This window comes from Rhinoderma darwinii, chromosome 10 (assembly GCF_050947455.1).
Source record: "Rhinoderma darwinii isolate aRhiDar2 chromosome 10, aRhiDar2.hap1, whole genome shotgun sequence".
In the NCBI taxonomy this organism is placed as follows: Eukaryota; Metazoa; Chordata; class Amphibia; order Anura; family Rhinodermatidae; genus Rhinoderma; species Rhinoderma darwinii.
Window position 1 is genome coordinate 23,823,471 of NC_134696.1, and position 19,510 is coordinate 23,842,980.

A 19,510-nucleotide genomic window follows, 5' to 3' on the forward strand; every position below is an offset into this window, starting at 1 on the left:
TACCATAGCAGTTCTCAGTTTATACAAATATAATTTCCATGGATGTTTTTGTATTTTGCTTGACTCATACTATAGTCCTTAAATATCTAATTAAAAGGGTTGTCCCATTTGGTCAGAAGGGTCCTTGTGAATAAGTTGATAACACGTTGTTCCGCTCCTTGGACCCCTAGCGATCAGTTGTGATTTGCAGGGCATCATGGCAGCAATTGTTAAATTTTCCTGCAGCGCCACCACAGGGGGAATCGAGCATTACAGTTTTTATACTGAAATCAATAGGCTGCCTGTGTTATGCACAGAATTGCCAGGTCCTCCAGAGAGAAATGGTGTTTGTAGACGTTTTCTTCTCCAATGAATTGATGGCGGTCCCGAAAAAGGGTCCCATCCACATGGGTTATTCGGGACTTTTAAAAATCTTCAATAGGGCAGGAAATGGTATAAAAATTCTTTTATTCGGTAGTCACCACCTGAAATACCCCATTCTCTGCCACTCCGATCTCTGAATTTCCTGCATCGGTCACATGCCATTCATCAGTTATTTGTCTCAGGGGTCACATGCCGTTCATGGGGCAACATCAGGACGGGGACGGGGGCATTTTTGGTGGTGAACACCTGATTTATTATTTTACACCATCCCGTGCTCTACTGAAGATTTTTAGATGTCCTGGATAACCCCTTTAATTCTCTAATAGGGTTTTTGAAAATTTGGTTTACTAAATTGAACAACCCCTTATCAACTTTAGGACAACAACATGGACCCCGTCCTTGTTGGAGGTCAGGCCACCGACCCATTATAGTTCTACTATGAAGTCATGTATTATTTTTGAAGGAAAAAAATAGAGAATAATTTCCCGTCCATAGGAAGACAAGTGAGCTCGGCATTACTCCGTTCATTTCTGTGGACAGGTTGAGGTCCTCAGCATCGGGTCATGTGTTTATCATCTGTCAAAACATATTCTGAAAGGAATTTTGAGAAGGCAATAAATCCACAACCCGGCCTGTGAGAGGAGCAGTTTTGTTCGTGTCAAAAATAAATTATTCTAAAGCACAAAATAAACTGTTCACGGGTCACATTGCTCGGTGTAATAAGTACAACTGTGTCTATGAATCATTGTATCGGCTGCCGTACTGCAATTGGGGTGCCTATTAGAACAGGGCACCCCACCCCTCAAAAAAGCCATAGATCTGGTTAGCAAGCTCCTCCACCATAGGGTAATGGTTTACACTGTGGCTACATCCATTGATTTGAGTCTTTATAAGAGTGAAGGAATCATAGTTTACCCTTGATGATTCGGGGGGGGGGGGGGCAAAAATTCCTTCATAAAGGGGACTACCGGCCTTACGTTTTATTTATCTAGCCCTCTTATTTCATGAAGAATAAGAGGGCTCTCCCAATACATGTTATAAAAAATATCCCCCCCCCCCCTACGGCACGCACTGACCTGAGTCAATAAGTCTTCCTTTCTCTCACTGTCTATGCAATGTATGAACAGCCGTAGATTACAAAGGACGTGTGTCTCTGCTGCAGACATGTTCCATACAGATAGTTTGTGGCATGGTCGCAGCAGGGACACACTTTCTGTACGATGTATGGGTTACACTTCACGCACCATGAGAGCGTTCATATACAGACTTGAGCACCGCTGCAATATTTACATGCAGAGGGGCTCAGGTCCTTGTGCATCCGAGGGAGGTGCATTTTTTTATTACCTGTATTGGGAAAGCCCTTTAATACAGGGCTAGGTTAAAAAAAAAAAAAAGGATGAAAAACCCCTTTAAGGCACGGGTCGATTTTGCCTAAAAGGGAACCCCAGAGACCACTCGGAAGAGCCCTGTGTTTTTCCTGAACCCTCTTTGAGCAGCAATGTTCTATTGCACTTTAGGATTTGGGTCAATATTGTATTTTTGGATGACTGGTAGCGCTGTCATTTATTCAAGCCCAAATGGAATTAGAATATAACCCTACATTGTCCAGGTGATAACACTGCGCTATTTGTTACAGTTTGCAGGAACTCTTTCTGATGGACTCGGGAAGACTATGGACAACAGACATCAGACCGAGAGAGAATACATCCGGTATCATGCAGCAACCAGTGGGGAACATTTGGTTGCAGGGATTCATGGACTTGCTCATGGTATGACTGAAAAAATTGTCTGTTTATTAATAGTTAGATCTTCTCATTTAGCCCAAACCTGCTGCTGGATTATTGTATGAAAGTGCATCTCTAAATGTTGCTGAAAAATCTTTCGGACCCCTCTTAAAGGGGTTGTACAGGATCAGAAAAACATGGCTGCTCTTCCAAAAATAGCGACACAAGTCTATGAGTTGCATCAGCTGCAGCTCAACTCTATTGAAGTGAATGATGCTGAGGTGCAATACCACATACAACCTGTGGGTAGGTGTGGTGCTGTTTTAGGCCTCGTTTTTCTAATCCTTGACAACCCCTTTAATGTCTACTTCTATGTATACTCCGCTCTTCTGAATATGTATGTGATTATTATATAGAAGCAGGGGTTGATGGCCATTTAGCCCTGGCCCCACTTATCTTATGGGGAACAACTTGTCCATAAAATTGTCAGGATATGCCAACAAATATCTAATGTCGATGTCTGCTCTAGAATTGAAGATATGACCAGTAGTTGCTCAGTGAGGTTGCATGGTCTCTGTGATGGGGTACTTTAGCCGTCCAGCGGAGCCACATTATTTGGTTATGGAGCCCGTCTACAGGAACTCCGAGCTGTCACAGTTGCGCATGAGTCATGAACTTAAGAAGTGTTGTTCACGTGAAGTTTCTGCATACATAGCCGCGCCATTAAATTGCTTGGAACTCTTTTGTCTTTAGGAATTATTGGCGGGCTGACCAGTGTAATAACTTCCACTGTGGAGGGTGTTAAAAATGAAGGTGGTGTCAGCGGCTTCATCTCTGGCTTAGGAAAAGGTTTAGTTGGAACGGTCACCAAACCCGTTGCTGGTGCTTTGGATTTTGCTTCAGAAACCGCTCAAGCTGTGAGAGATACTGCCACCCTTAGCGGGCACAGGTTAGTACCAGCGGCTTCATTCAATCATTGTCTGTTTTGGGAGATGTGTACATGGGTATTATAAGGCCATTTTACACCGGCCAAAAAAGTGTTCAAATGAACGCTCGTAACCGATCATCGCCCTGTGTAGTAAGAGCAACGATCAACCGAAGAACGAGAAAAATTCTCGTTCATCGGCTGATTGTAACGTTTATGCAGCCAGAATAATTATTGTTGTGGAAATGTATGGGGACGAGCGATCGGAGTAACAATCGCTTGTCCCCATACATGCATTGCTCCTTGTGAAAGGAGCAAACAAGCACCGATCAATGATTTGTTTCGTTGATCGGCGCTCGTTTTCACAGACCATATCTGCCCGTGTAACGGGACCTTTAGTTTGTGTTGTAACCATCTTATTAGTCCCAGGAGATCCTTTTCAAGTGTCGTAAAGCCTCTCTCTAGATGAAGGCCTCTTCACTGGCCAACAACCTTAGTGGCATGGTTTAGTTTTGATGTGTTGCCCATTTATAGTCCTATTAGTCCCAGATTTTGTTGGAAGGAGATATCTAACGATTCGCACAATATACCTGTGAATTAGACCCTATCGACGTAAGATTTTCGCTGGATCTCAAGACCTTCTGTTTAAAATCTATTTTCTATGGCCAGATTTACACTTGTAGATCACCTTGGGGTTCTTTTACTGGAAGTACCTTCGCGTTCTTGCTGGCTTATATCATACTTGGACATCAAGGTCCTACGTTCATCTGTCCGTGAAAGAAGTAGGTCAGCTGGAACCACAATGCTTCGTGATCTCATAGATGGTAATTGGATCCATCCATAGATATCATTTAGGTGGAATCGCTCTTTAAAATGAGTAACGCTCAGCCTATGAGTTGTCTGGATGACTGGTTTGGACGTGGAGGTTGCTAACCTTTTCCGGCAAAGTGAATCAACTTTTTCATATTCGGGATCTTTTTGATGAGTACAATTAAATTATTACCCAGAATTATGACTTCCAACCATGTATTTATTAGCATTTGTGATTCTACTGTATACATCCTTGTATATATTTACCACACACGTACATTCGGTGAGAAGGAACGAGAAGTCTAAATGGCCGCAGGATCCTACGGGAGGTGGGAAACGGAGGACAACAAAGTGTTTTAACTTCATTTGGCAGAGCTGCACCATATTCCTCCGGGGCGTTTGTTCATTCCTCAGCTATGTGTGGTTTGGAATCCAATTCTTATGCTGCTCCAAATGACTCTTTGCTGGCTCCGTTTGCTGTTTGTCAAGCCACGGTCATTTTTTCTTCTCCCTGACAGAAGGCCGATGCTGCCAGGCCTTTCTTATTTTCGCGCAGCTTGATTTATAAAGTGCCCACAGGTCCTACAAAATGTCATACAAGGTTTTTAACATAAATAGCATTTCAAGTCACAAACCTGGCCCAACCGAGAGCGAGAACCCACTTTTGAAATTCCACAGCAGAGTCAAACAGAGTACAAAGTTTACAGTGGAAAATCGTCTGGTTATAGTACATTTTCTACATTTGTTTATTTGGCAGCAACGTAAACCTCACAGCAGTAAAATCAAATAAAATGTGCTTCAAATAAAACACTAAAGAATCTGCCTAACCACCTATTAAAATGTATTTCCCAGCAGTACTTGTATTTAGATTCAGAGCTATAAGATGGTTCTTTTAGATACTTACCAGTATACCAGGGGGCTTGGTAGGTAGTGTATATACAGCACAGAGAGTGTAGCTCTTTACCTGCACCGTGGGTTCAGCAAAGGGTTCCTTAACAATAAACTGATCACCGGGTTTCCCACTACTAGGATCCCTAATGCTTAGCTGTAATCCATAGCGGAAAAATGGCTTCAAATGTGCCTTTTCTCTGCAGCGCCACCGCTGGGGAAATAAAGAATGACACACATCACATTGTAATCAATGATCTGACCGTGTAAAGGTCCTTTTACATATGGCAATTATCTATCGGGCGAACGAGTGTTCACAGAACGCTCATTCCCGATAATTGCTCTGTGTAGACAGGGCAACGATCAGATGATGAACGAGCAAACGCTCGTTCATCGGCTGATTGTATCGTTTTAAATGGCCAAAATATTATCGTTGTCGGCAGCACATGTTTAAACAGGGAGACGTGCTAGCGACATGATAGAAATGTATGAGGATAAGCGATCGTGGTAAGGAGTGCTCGTTCCCATGCTAGCTCCTTGTGAAAGGAGCAGACGAGCATCGGCGCTCGTTATATTGGCCAAAATAGGCCGGTGTAAAAGTACCTTTAAGCGTTGACGTCATCGGTCCTCCAGAGCAAGAAACGCTCTTTGTAGCTATTCTGGCTAATAAATGAGGGTCCTGGACTTATTACCCATCTGTAATAACTCAGAATGCCTTAATAGGTTATTTGAAAATGGGTTTAACCCATCGCAGAAAGTCTTTTTGATCATTAGGAGTCCAGTTGCAGCGACCCCCACGATCCTAGTAATGAAGGGGCTGCAGCAGCAGACCACTCCTTTAATTTAAAGCGTTATTCCCATCACAGTAAGCATTTCTGATCATTAGGTGTCAGACTGCATAGACCCTTACCGATCCTGGTAATGAAGGGACTGCAGCACTGCTTTAACAATCCATGCAGTTACCTGCACAGCTGATTGCTGACAGCGCCGCTGTGCAGGGAAAAACAGTGATGCACCTCAACACTAATCTTTAGTTTAGCGCTGTGGCCCCTTTATTCTCAGGATCGGTGGTTGGACCCGAACTGATGTGAAAGTGATGGAATATCCTAGCGATCTTTCTGTGATCGTTATATCCCCTTAACATCCACATGTGATTTCTGTTGCAAAGTAGTGGGGGAAGAAGTTGATCTTTATATTCTGTTTATTTGTATTTATCTTACTTTTACCCCTTTAATACCAAGTCCGACACCAAATTTTAGTTTTCTGTGTGAAGATAAAAGCTTGGTGACAACAGTGCAGGCGGTAGATTGGTCGGCTGTTTCTTCTTTATTGAACTCCCAGGTTTGCCCAGCAGGACAGAAGACGACAAGTTGATATTTGTAAGTTGTCTCTTCACTGAATGACTTAAGAAAGTTTGTAGATCCCATCAATGTAATGAAAACCAGTCGTGGTCAAGGCCACAAAGCGTCGGCTGTTCTCTTTAACAATTTGTTACCTTCCAATGTCACGGGTTGTCTAGCCTTATTTATGGCATATCGGTGGCTGGCATCAGCTTTATGGCAAGGGTTGTAAATTCAGCATGTTGATATCTGTAATGCCCTGTCCACAGTTACGACTTTGCTTTTTCTAAGGCTTCAAAAGGCTCATTATTAATGAAAGGACTTTTCCTTCTGTTTGGCTGAACTCTTAAATACTCCCCAACCCTCCAAGGCCCAGAACAATACATTTCTCATTACAGCCCGAGTATAAAACCCTCTTAGTTCCTGTGGAAAAATAAAATGAACATTTTTCTGGAATAGAATAACTGTCTTGGGAGAACATGATTCGGCCATATTTTCTCTATATATTTTTTTTTAACTTATTCCAAAATGCACTAAATATTGTACATTTGCAACAACAGATATTCAGAACTAGCAGACTTATAAGGTTAACCCATGAAGGAACCATCTTTTAAAACCTCCTAAGGTCAGCTGTTATGGCTGGGCAAAAGTTGCGGCCAGCCATCCATCCATTACCTCTTCAACAGCCACTGCGTAGGAAAGGTAGTATCAAATTAAAGAAGACCTCCATTGCAAACACAACTTTCCATGTCTGCACCCCCCGCCTGACTGTATACCACACTCTACACTTCTTTTATATATACTGTACTTACTTATTGAAATGCTGCCTTGTCTGTGCTTTAAAAAAGCCTCCATCTTGATTCTTAGATTTCCCCAGCTTTCTCTTCCTCTCTGCTTTGCTATCAATCCCATGATGCTTCAACACAGCATCACATGACCAGCTAAAGACCATACCATTTCTGACACTGTGATTATCATTCTCTCTATAGTCTCCTAAATCAGCTGAGAAACCATAAGTATACAGACAGGGAGGCTGCGCTATATTCTTCTACATTATCCCTGTGTGACAGGAACCTGTCTAAGTATCAGTGGTGGCTGATGATAGAAGTTTCTGTCCCCCCCTGTGTAATACTAGTGTGTACAGGAACTGCTGGAGCCTGTGATGGGTGACACATAGATCTCCATAGACTCAAGTAGAGAAAGTAGTCACCGAGCCGGATCCACTGCTTCTAAGCAACCGTCTCATTCTGATATATAGAGATAAATAACAGGAGGGAGACTGACACATGGAATACCAGAATGGTACACATAGGAAAGTTTCGTTTTAGCCGGAGTCTCCCTTTAATGGCTGTCCATTCTATACATGGATAGACTGGGTCTGTCAGAGCAGGAGCCTCTGATATCTTGCGGCTCTCCGCTTTGGCTCATAGAACTGGGATCCCAAGTTGAATGACCCACCTGTCTGACATCCATATACACCCTAATAGGGCATATGGAAAATGGTCTCAGCAAGTCAAGACCTGTAATGCACCCTATAGTAAAAAAAAAAAAAAACAACTTCTAGAAACACAGCTACTCACAGCATGCTGTAATGGAAATTGTTGCCCCTGTCACTGACTTCCTGGCTGCCTTGTGACTGTAAACAAGCAGAATTGCAGTTTAAAGCATAGGGGCGAACAGTGCAGTAGCTCGAGCCTCTGATGAGGCAAGATGTAGATTTCAAGCCGACTCACATCTATGTCGCTCCATGCAGAGATACTTATGTAATATATAACGGAATAAACAGCAGGAACAGAAGACAAGTAACAGCACCAGGACTTCAAAGTTGGGGAGATGTTGGTTTATTCACCACCAGGTGGAAAGAATGAGCAACGTTTCGGTTCACACCTGAGCTTGAGGTGCTGTTAATTGTCTTCTGCTCCTGCTATTTATATATAGATAGATAGATAGATAGATAGATAGATAATGTATACACACACAATCTTAGACTAAAGACCACAAATCCTTGTATCATTATTCTATAAATGCCACATTTTGGATAATCCACTTCTAAGTCAATTTACATTTTGGACTGACACAGAAGAAAAAAAAACCTTTTAATTCTTGGCAATTGCCTGTAGAGTCGTCTCCGTGTGGATGCGAGAAAATACTTAGCGCCTACTGGAGTCTTATTCATGGAAAAGTTTGTCCTGCCCCCAGTCGAGTATTGACTTACAATGTAATCTTGGCAAAGTGGATACTGAAGCGTAGGCACAATAAGTAATATTTTCGAGCATAAAGGCTGCGGGCGATGTTCAGATCTTGCTTTTCATTGTAAAAAAAATAAATATAAACATTATCATACATCACACATAACAAAATATATATTACAGATTAACCTCAAATTTGCGAATTTTTTCCTTCCCTCCTTTGGTTTTTGAAAATGTACATTTTCTCCCTGCTTTCTTAGTGGACGAACTCTTCTTAGCGTCATGTGCGATATACTCTGACCAATCAGATCTCTCCCTCTTCTCCTCCCTCTACCCCTTAACAGCATGAGTCTCACACATAGGCTGTGTGCCAATACTCATTAGATCTATGTCGGCTGAACCCGCCAATTTCGACCATCTAATGTGTATGGAGGCGTCACGACAATTCCCCGACAGCAGATGAAGGGGAAACGAAGATTGTTGGATTTCAACATGCCCGATCCTTTTCCCTCTCCCTCCTCCCCTTCCTTTCCTCTCCTCTGGGCCTTTAGTTACTGAAGTCAAGCTTTTTATTGACGGAGAAGGTTTCTAAACATTTACAGAGCTCCTGCAGGCAGGAAAGGGCAACTACGGGCTGCTGGAAGGTGAGGAAGATGCAACTTCACCCTAATGAATTAGATTTGTTTCATTTATTCACATGCACTACTGATTTATGTAAAACAAATAATAATGTCAGGTATAGTTTAAAGTCCAGGATAGTTCAGAAACATGAATTATGTTGATCGGTAGATTTCAACAACAATTGGATCCGGGATTTTAGGTAAAATGAATGCTGTTTTAGGTCATCACATTTTAAATAATGTTTCAGAATAACTTTATTGATTTTAAATCCCTGCTTATTGTGGGCTTATGAGTTCAGTGGGCGGTCCTAATTCGTGATTGACAGTTATTTCTGTATGCATACTCATACAGGGAAGGCTGTCAATCACGGAGTAGCACCGCCCACTGGACTCATAACCTCTCAATGAACAAGGATTTTAATCAAAGCTGCCTGCAGATAGAACAGCAAGTTCAACCTGACAGGTGTCCTTTAAGAAATACTGGGAACACCTCTCTGTCATCCTCTTTTGTCCCATATCAAACAATACTAGCACATTTCCTATCTGTGTACAAGGAGACATGCTTTCTTCCTTTTCCCCCTCCAGTGCTAGGTCATGTGAAACAATAAAGTTTCATTGCTCTAGGCTGAGAGGCAGCTTGCTGCTGCAGAAACCTTCTCCCCCTGCTCTGTCTGTCAAGAAGACCTTGAAAGATAAGTCTAGCCCTTCAACAGGCCCCGTGATGCAAATTAAAGTGACCAGGATGAGATGGCCCCATGATATTTCTAACTCATTTCTTCGAGACTCTTTCTGAAGCTTGACTGACAATTGATATTTTTTCTGTTCTTCTTTCTCCGTTTATCGTCCTCCTAATGTGGACTGTATGGGCAGCTTGTGTGAGTTAGTCTTTCAGCCCTCAAGAAGATAGAGCTGAGTTATTAATATTGACTCCCCAACCATTTTCAGTTTCAAGAGATGGTGCAGAATCTCAAGAATGGGTGCGAAAAGCATCAGATTAGAATTTCTCTTTGACCTTTAAAATGTAACTCATGTATATTCATCATATACCCTGCCATCTCCTCATTAGCTGCATCGTGCCTCAGACCGCAAGAGCCGCTGAAAGAATTGCTGATATGAACGTTGTCTTTAGACATTTTAACTCATCAGAGCCGTATAACTCATCCCAAACTATTTCATCACCATCTAAGGTTGTTGTTTTAACAGCGATATTTCTCCTGAGAAAGAAACAATGTTTTAAAAATCAGCACATGTTCTAAATGTGATCGCTGTATATAAAACATAAGCTTTAAATAAAACAAACTCCGCTTCAACACCACATGAATAATCTTAATCTCAAAAATACCCAGCTTGATGATTCAGGATTCCCTGCATAGGGCTATTGTTAGGCTACCGTGCCTATTTTATGAGCCATGCAATGAGGAGGACATAGACTGTGTCGTTTGGAAAACCCATTTTTATATATTCTATTATAAAATTTTGCGTTCATTAACCCTATTAGCCAGAGCCAAGAGCGGCTACAAAAGTCTTTTACCCTGGAGGACCCGGCATGTCCATACGTTACACTGACAGTGCATTGATTTTATTTTTACACTGTGTAATGCTTCGTTTGTACTGTGGGGGCACTGTAGGGAAATTAAATACTTGCAGCCAGGTTGCCCCTGCAAATTATAGTTGATCACTGGCGGTTCCAACCGTGGGAGACCCCGTGATTAGGTTACTTTTAGTGGTCCTAATAACAAAAAGAGTTTGTCCAAAGCAGACAGCCACTTTTAAATTATATTCGACTTGCCAGCGGCATGACAAGAGGGAAATTTCGCGATTTTATGACACAATTTTTCTGCTGAAAAAAGAATTTAGACTAACCCTGAATGGCGGTCTGCATTTTGAAGTTTGGCTCATATAGTATTAGTCATCATGCATACGACCGTTTCCATTTTGCGGACCGCAAAACATGGATCTTAGTGGCTTCCATGTGCTGTCCGTTTATAAAATAGAATAGGTGAGACGGACCATAAACACAGACAAGAATAGGACACATTTTGTGCAACGCACACACGGATCCGCAAAAAAAAACCCAGATGTGTCCATGGTCCGATAGAAATGAATGATTCAGTGCTATCTGCAAAAAAAACAACAAATAGGACACTGAATAAAACGACATGGGCAGGCGCCATTAGGGGGGATTTTGCCTTCTGTACTTTATTATTGGTACGTTATACTAGAGAATTTCGGAAACCGCAGTTCTATAATGTATCAAATTGAATTCAGGTTTCGCAATAGGAGTAAAAGAAGATACTTGGGAAGTATGGGGTAATCCTGTTTAAATGTGTTCAATATTATGGCACGATATTCAGAGGCGGCAATTCATATAACACTCCCCTGACCCGTCCAGAATATTCACATCTTTAATGTTCAGACTGTTTACGGACACTACAACGGGAATCTAATTATATACAACTCGACTACTCCGCTACCGACCCAGAAAGGCTCGGAGTGCCAGGCATAAGCTACATGGAAATCATGGGTGGCCTCGGGCACATTTGACCTTCTCACCAAACTTCCCGGCCCCTCATCAATGTACTTGATATGCAGCCGCTGAGTTGTCGTCTTGTGTATAGTATTTCATTCTTCTGTTCAGGCGTTTCTGACGTATCTTGGTCTCCCCCGCCATAGTTGGGTGACGGCATCCGTTGCAGTTCCCACTGGCTTCCCTGTGACCCTGAATGGCAAACGATAGTGTTTTACAGCGTTCCTTTACCTCCTGCTGCTCTGCCTGCTCACAGAAGTCACGGTAGTTGGGGGTGTTCTAATCATGAACCAGGAAGATTAGGATGAACATAGCCATAGCACCTTCTCAGATTGGTGTTGCAGTGCTGGAATTGTGAAGGGAAAAGATAAATTAACGTTGTAAGATTAACACACTTTTTTTAAAATAATTGGGAGGCGGGCTCCGCAGACCATAGAACCCCCCCCCTCCCAGGTTATGTAATAGAAGCGGTCTTTTATATACAAAACCTTTATAATAACGTCTGAGAGAACAAGGCGTCATCACCTACTGGGTTATACCCTGCAGTTCCAGGGCCCCGGAGCAATAGTCATACCTGGGGCCCTGGACCGTCCGGCTAGGCCTCTTGATCTATGCGGGTGCGGTGGAATAGCACAGGCCTCTAGGTTTGTCCCCATCCTATTTCATTTCGATGGCTCGTTCTGGTTGTTCTCAGGAAATGTACTGTGTAGGGGAAAAAAAAAAGGTGCGCAGGGACACGAACTTACTTTGAACCCTCCGTCTGAAGCAGGTGATCATAGCACAATTGTTTGTGTGTACTGTAAAAGATATTCTGCTCCGGTTCAAGCAGAGTTCAGCCAGTAACCCCACATGACGGTGGAACTACATTTCAGGGTAGAGTGCTGTTGCCAAAATACCTGCGAGACATCTGCATTTCTTTACGCAGTGCGATCCTGATGAGCCCAGGACACTTCAATGAGACGGCGGCATTGTACAGAGCGACACATTCCACATTAAAGCCGAGGGAGAGAAATAACTCGTATTAATCTGCTGTGAATTTATCCTGCGCCGTTCACAGCAGAATAATCAAATTATATTCATTGCTTTTTTTTTTTGTTTTTGTACAACACTTACTGTTCGTATTATATTGTTTCTGCACTTTTTATTATCAACAAAGCTTATAGAACTGAGCACTAAATTTACAGTGCCCGAGCATGGATCTCCGGGGTCGCCGCTTTGTTTACTTACATCTGTACATAACATATAAGGCCCGCAAAATCATTTGGTCTGTTTCTCCGGCACGCATCGACCTCACTCAGACCGCTCCTGCGACATTCACTACTTGGCTCCGTCCGCCCTCCTCCTGTTCCTAAATGTGAGGGAGGTCACTCACGTTTAGGAGCAGAAGGAAGGTGGGCGGAGCCAAGTAGCGTCATTCACTACTATGGAAAGAAGCAGTGGCGGTCGTCTGAGTGAGGTCGGTGCGTGCCGTCCCAGGAGTGGACCAGTCCAGTCACCTTATCTGAGTCACCTGACTGGACGGGTCCACTCCTGGGCCGGCACGCACTGACCTCACTCAGACCTCCGCAGCCTCATTCACTAGTAGATAATGATACTACTTGGCTCCGTCCTCCCCCCTCCTGCTCCTAACATTTTAGTATTTAGCGGAGGCCTCATGTATAGTTGGGACCTAAATGCATCCAGTCATCACATTAGGTGTGAGTTAATTAAATGTTTGACCAAATATAGCCGGCTCATTTTTAAGTTGATAATTTTGTATGGCCCGCGAATGATGTTCTAAATATCTAAATGGCCCTTGGCAGAAAAAGGTTCCTCACCCCTGGTTTAATGTATACAGTTCCTATGCAGAACTATTCGCACCAAGTTGATGCAGCTGCTGCTCCATGGTTGCAGACTACAAACAATCCCTGTGTGTAGTCTGATGCAGCAGTCATGTATTACTCTTTTGCTATTTGCTTACCTACTCGCCCTGTATAGGCATCGTTGGTCAGGGTTCGGCACTCACAGGCATTGAGAGAAGGCATGGGTTGATAGAGCATGATTTAGATGGAAAGCCCACTGAGCTCTGAATTTGCAGCTCCACAAGTAAGCAGAAATCAGCCAGCAACATATGTATAATGGCGCACATACACTGTAAGTCATTTTGTTTTCTGTAGTAAAGAATGTGGAACATCTCACCTGTAAGAGGACATATCGTTAAAAAGGGTTAAAAGAAAAATACAAAACCATGTCTATGGGTTGTGTCCTGTATTGCACATCAGATCCATTGAAGTGAATAGGGCTGAGCAGCAATACAACACACAACCTATGGACAAATGTGGTGCTGTTTTTGGAAGAAAGCACCTATGTTTTTCAAATTCCTGTTCAATCCCTTGATTCACAGATTATGGCACAGGTAATGGCACAATTTTACAGAACAGGTCCGTTCTCTTACTCGCCAAAACGACACACAAAAAATCTTGTGCCGTTTGGCTAATAGGAGTGACTAAAGAAGACCACGGACCTATAGTTTTAGGTCTGGTGTATTCATGAACGGAGCACTTCTCTTCACACTGTATATTATCCCATCTACAAGATTGATGTGGAGCGCAGGTGAGAATTAAGGCTTTTACACAGGCCAATGATCTGGCAAACAAGAGTTCATATGAACGCTCCTTCCCGATCATTGCCCTGTATAAACAGGGCAACGATCAGCCGATGAACGAGCAAGCGATGATCGTATCGTTTATGCAGCAAGAAATATTATCGTTGTCTGCAGAACATCTACTGTGTAAACAGGGAGATGTTCTGTCGACATGATAGAAATGTGTGGGGACGAGCGATCGAAGCGCTCGTCCCCATAGATGGCTCCTTGTGAAAGGAGCAAACAAGCGCTGATCAATTAGCTGTCCCGTTGATCCGCACCCGTTTACACGGCCCATGTTGGGCCGTGTAAGATGACCCTTAACTCAGAGCCGCGAATTGCAGATCATAGAGAAAAAGTGTGACATTCGGCTGGACAACAGCTGTATAAGGCTGGATTCACACGAGCATGTTCGGTACGTAAAGGACGGAACGTATTTCGGCCGCAAATCCCAGACCGAACACACTGCAGGGAGCCGGGCTCCTAGCATCATAGTTATGTACGACGCTAGGAGTCCCTGCCTCTCCGTGGAACTACTGTCCCGTACTGAAAACGTGATTACAGTACGGGACAGTTGTCCCACAGCGAGGCAGGGACTCCTAGCGTCGTACATAACTATGATGCTAGGAGCCCGGCTCCCTGGAGTGTGTTCGGTCCGGGACTTGTGGCCGAAATACGTTCCGTCCTTTACGGACCGAACATGCTCGTGTGAATCCAGCCTAACTTTTCATGACACGGGAAGTAACGCCTTTTCACATCGAATCATCCTTTATCTCGGTTTGCATGGCTTTGCGCCTTTAATTCAGTTGCTTTCTACATTACTTGCTGTCTTTTTTTGTTCCAATTTAATGAGATTTATTATGCATGTTCTATTTTATTTTTTTTCCGTACTTTGATGGTCTTAGGTCTTCGTTTTTACATTGACTTTTATACTTCGATTTGCTGAGAAAATTTAAAAACAGCATTTGCTGCAAAACCAAAAGCAGCGTGACGGCATCCCATTGCGTCATGGGATGATTTTGTATATTTCAATTCCTTTTTGTATTCAATGGTATGCAAAACTTTGAGAAGAGATATCAGGAAAACGAGGGATCAGGCATTTGGGATTTCAAAATGCTGCATCCTTTATTTTGCAAGGAAAGGGCTGGCAGCGGCTTATTCCACTCTCCCCATTGAAATAAACAGGCACGCTCGGCCAAGCGTACATGTCTATGCTGCAGTCAGGAGAAATAGCTGTTGGACGCCTGGACAAGCGTTTGGCCGACGACTCTCTCGAGTGTATGGCCGGCTTTAGACTGAACCCTTGAACTTAAGTGTTTATGCTCGTTCATTGTACAACTTACCAATTTGGTCCTCAGGAGGAGACGTTTTGGACCATGGTTGAGGTCACAGCTGCGTTTGTTTACATAGCTACGTCTGTGTATACAACTCTCAAGGTCTCCGGGTGACCTGCATACATTTAGAATCCTGAAAAATTCATCTGTGGACACGTTTTTGTGAACTAAAACTGACCATTGTTATCAGACACATGTTTTCAGATCCAGTCGATTGAGATGGGATCTGTAGTAAATCTGTGGTGGGCCATAGACATTAAATAACTGGCATATCCCTGAGCATGCCTGGCGCCAACAGAGTTGGTTCGAACTGCGCATGCTTTGTGTAGATTAGAACAAATCTGGGCCACCCCAGTAACTGACGTCACCTCACGATGCTCCGTACATTGGGGAGGCCGGAAGAGTGCTCTACCACAGAGCGGATGGGACATCACCGGAAGTTTCAAAATCACATGGGATTGTTGTCACGTGACCCGCAATGCATTCAGAAAATCAGGTTATTTATAAAGTTATTTGCTTTGGCGGCTGCTGTAATATTCCTATTACATAGTTAGTCCTGGGAAACCCCTTTAAAGAGGCTCTGTCACCACATAAGTCGGGAGGAAAAACGGTTAGCTGAACGGTGTTCGGCCAACATCTATCTTAACGAGACTCTGTCACCAGATTATAAGTGCCCTATCTCCTACATATTCTGATCGGCGCTGCAATGTAGATAACAGGGGTTTTTATTTTGAAAAACGATCAAAAACGACCAATCAGTGACCAATCAGCGTCATACACTTCTCATTGTTCCAGTGTGATTGTGCAGTGAAAGAAGCTGGGATGGAACAATGAGAAGTGTAGGACACTGATTGGTCACTGATTGGTCAGCCTCATACACTCCTCTGTACAACAGCCAGTTGGTAAAAGGTAAAAAACGCCCAGTTGTCTATTAAGAAACTAATTGGCATAAATCTAAAATTCTCATAACTTGATCAAAAATTATCGTTTTTCAAAATAAAAACCACTGCTGTTATCTACATCACAGCGCCGATCAGATTATGTAGGAGATAGGACACTTATAATCTGGTGACAGATAGATGTTGGCCGAACACCCGTTCAGCTGACCGTTTTTCCTCCCAACTTCACAATAATTATGCCATCTTGACTCGGCCAAGCACGCACGTGTTTTTTTTAATGGGGCGAGGGGAATAAACCACTGCCAGACCCCTCTGGAATTTAATTATCTCCCCCGGGAACAAAGGATCGGGCATGTTAGAATCCAACGTATCTGATACTTCTTTCCTCCGACATCTGCCTTGGGGAGAGAGTCAGGAGACCTCCATACACATTAGATAGCTGGCCAATCCTTTCGAGGCCCAAATTGGTAAATCAACCCAAGTTTTGTGGAGGGATATATAGAGTGTGAAGTGCTTCTTTGTCTTCTGTTACAGCTCAACTAAACACATTTAGCAGTCTGGAAAATCTGGTTGACATCTGTGGGAGCTGTAATGGTGGGCATATTTTGAGAAACGAAAAAAAAAAACTGACAAATTTAAGTAAATGGCTGAATCAAATTTTTGTATTTGCAGGTGATTTTATTTATTTGAGTTGGAAATGCTCTTTAAGATCCCGTCAATGAGCATCATATTCTTTCTTCACAACTAGGACACTGGTTGACCAGTCAATGTGTTTTTATTGACCTCACCAATAAAGTCTGGTCAGATTTTCATTGTCCAGAACGGTCTTTGTGGTGTGCACACGTTTTATAGAATATCCAACCAGTTTCGATGTGTCTAAACAAAAATATAGCGTGTTGTGATTGGCTCACCCTGCGAGTGGCTGCATTGGGATACCTGCAGATCGTGCCGAAGAATTTGGTATGTGCTTTCTAAGTAAATAGATTCCAAGCTGTTTGTTGTCCCTCGCACAGTTAAGGTACAGGTCTGGAATAAGTGCCACAGTCATTACGGACATTCTTTTTAGGAAAAAAATATTTTGTTAACCTCAGCCTAATAAAACGCTCTTCTATTTTCTATTTTATATTTGTTGGCCATAAACTGAGGACATATCAGCAGGCAGCGGTGTCCCATTCAGTTCAGGCCACCAAACCTATTTCTTTTTGTGTTATTGTGACGGTAGAGGTCACATTGTTCTCCTACATTCCTGCTTGTTGATTTCCTCACAAGCAATATGCTAATAGAATACACATTTGCTGCATGTTGGTAATTTATTTTCTGAACGCCAACATGTTCATAGTCCGCCATCTATAGGATTAGCTTGATGCCAGACCGTCCAAATTTTCACTACGAACAGCACATGTTCAAAATTAAATGGATATCCTGGACAAAAATTTTGGACTCCAATAATCAATCCCTTGATGGCCAAGTCCTGGGGGTCCAAGAATATTCTTTAGTATTCAAGCACATTCCAGACTAGCGGCTGTTCTGGTCTTTAGAATGCCTGACCATTGGAATTCTACAAGTGGACTGAGGAATCCTGACCTCTATGAGAGAAGACTAGTCTTTATCCCTACGTAGCAGAGAATAAAGGTGGATATGAGACAATGGACACTTATACTCCCAGTGCTCTGGACTTATCTCTCGTATCGTCTTCCGTCTTTCTAGGACAGTTTCTGTCTCCCTTCCATAATCTTCTCAGGGTATGACGTAGACAATAAGTTCTATACAGTAGTCAGAATATGGACTATGACCCATAGAGAGGTTTCAATGATTGACATATGCATTATTTTATAACCGGTTTCTTACAGTCACCGTTTCTAGTAATTTATCAATTTAAAGGGTATGCCCACGTTTTACACAATCTATTTATAATCTATAGAAATTGTTCTATAACGTTAAATCCATTACTTATCTTGTACTGATCTGGAGTTAAAGCCTGTGTTATACTTCAGAGCTGCATTCACTGTTCTGTTGGTTGTTATTGGCCGTCTACAAATTTGTTGTCAGACACGCCCCCTTACATCTTAGCTGAGCTCCTATAATTCAATAGGACAGTACATTTTTCCCTACATCAGATGGCTGTACAGGACCTGGTGTAAAGATAAAACTTCCTAGAAAGATTAGCAAAGCAAGCTCTGCGCAGACTCTGAACGTGGAGGGAATGGGAGATTTAAGCTCTGAAGCATGAGAATTTTGAATGGACTCTTATACAGACTGTAACTTTGCATCAATACGTGGTGATAATATAGACTAGGCATCAGTACGAGATAATAAGCGGTGTGTTTTTTTTTCAACTTCCATGGGGATTAATTATATTTTTGAACTGTAGAATGATGTTCAGAGGTGCACACATGCAATAAACAAAAATATTAATCTAATAATCTGCCAGATTTGTCCATGTAGATGGACGGTCATGTTGGTCACGCTCCGCAACTGGACTAAGAGCTGCCATAAGCAGGCAGATTTCTCAATAACAATGATGTTTCGGAGATATATGGCTGCCCTCATACCCTCTGTTGGTCCCATCTGTTATCTGTCCGTTGCACTGCCTTCTTCTTGAGTTTATCATTGTTTATATGGCCATAAAGGGAAGTCTTCTCTAGCAACTACTAGCTTGCAGTGATAAGAGTTAAACCCGGCTAAACTTTCCCATCGATAATTTCATTGGTTCAGTGCATCTAACTTCATTATCTTCTAACTATAGCCTGGTGGACATGTGTTCGTAGCGTAGTATCTCCATATCTAGCGGACCTGCGTCTCTACCTCCCCCATGCTCTACTTCGCTTTGAAGACTTCACTATTGTATCCTCCGCGTAGAGAACGTATTGAAAGATTTTATTTGGAGTAATTGAAGTGAAGCCTTTTTAAAAACTAATAGGAAAAATGTATGAAGACATTAATCTGGGTCACGGTTCACCACTAATCTAGTCCGGTCACATGTATAGAAGAGATTTATCACCCTGTTATTTGCACGATTGTTGATGTTGTTGTGCAACCTTCACCTTTCCAGTCAACCCGTCCTCTTCACTGTCCCCTATGGGAAACACAAATTGACCATCAATTAATTGTCTCATCATTGACTTCGGTGGCATATCGTTAAGATGACTATAATATCCAACCATGCAGCCGCCTGTAAAATTGGCCATCAGTTAAAGGGGTTGTCTGATGATAGACATTGGTGGCATATCGCTAGGAAAATCCCTATTTTATAGTCACGTCCCTTCAC

At 42.6% G+C, this 19,510-nt stretch overlaps 1 protein-coding gene across 3 annotated transcripts in view; it reads left to right on the forward strand.

Annotated features, from left to right (window-relative positions):
• Positions 1–19,510, forward strand: part of VPS13D (vacuolar protein sorting 13 homolog D) — a 146,454-nt gene that overhangs the window by 110,139 nt on the left and 16,805 nt on the right. For all 3 annotated transcript variants that reach the window (XM_075839505.1, XM_075839504.1, XM_075839506.1), the window contains 2 exons: positions 2,000–2,132; positions 2,841–3,036. In XM_075839505.1, coding sequence (XP_075695620.1) covers positions 2,000–2,132; positions 2,841–3,036 — 329 coding nt within the window. The remainder of the gene's footprint in view (positions 1–1,999; positions 2,133–2,840; positions 3,037–19,510) is intronic.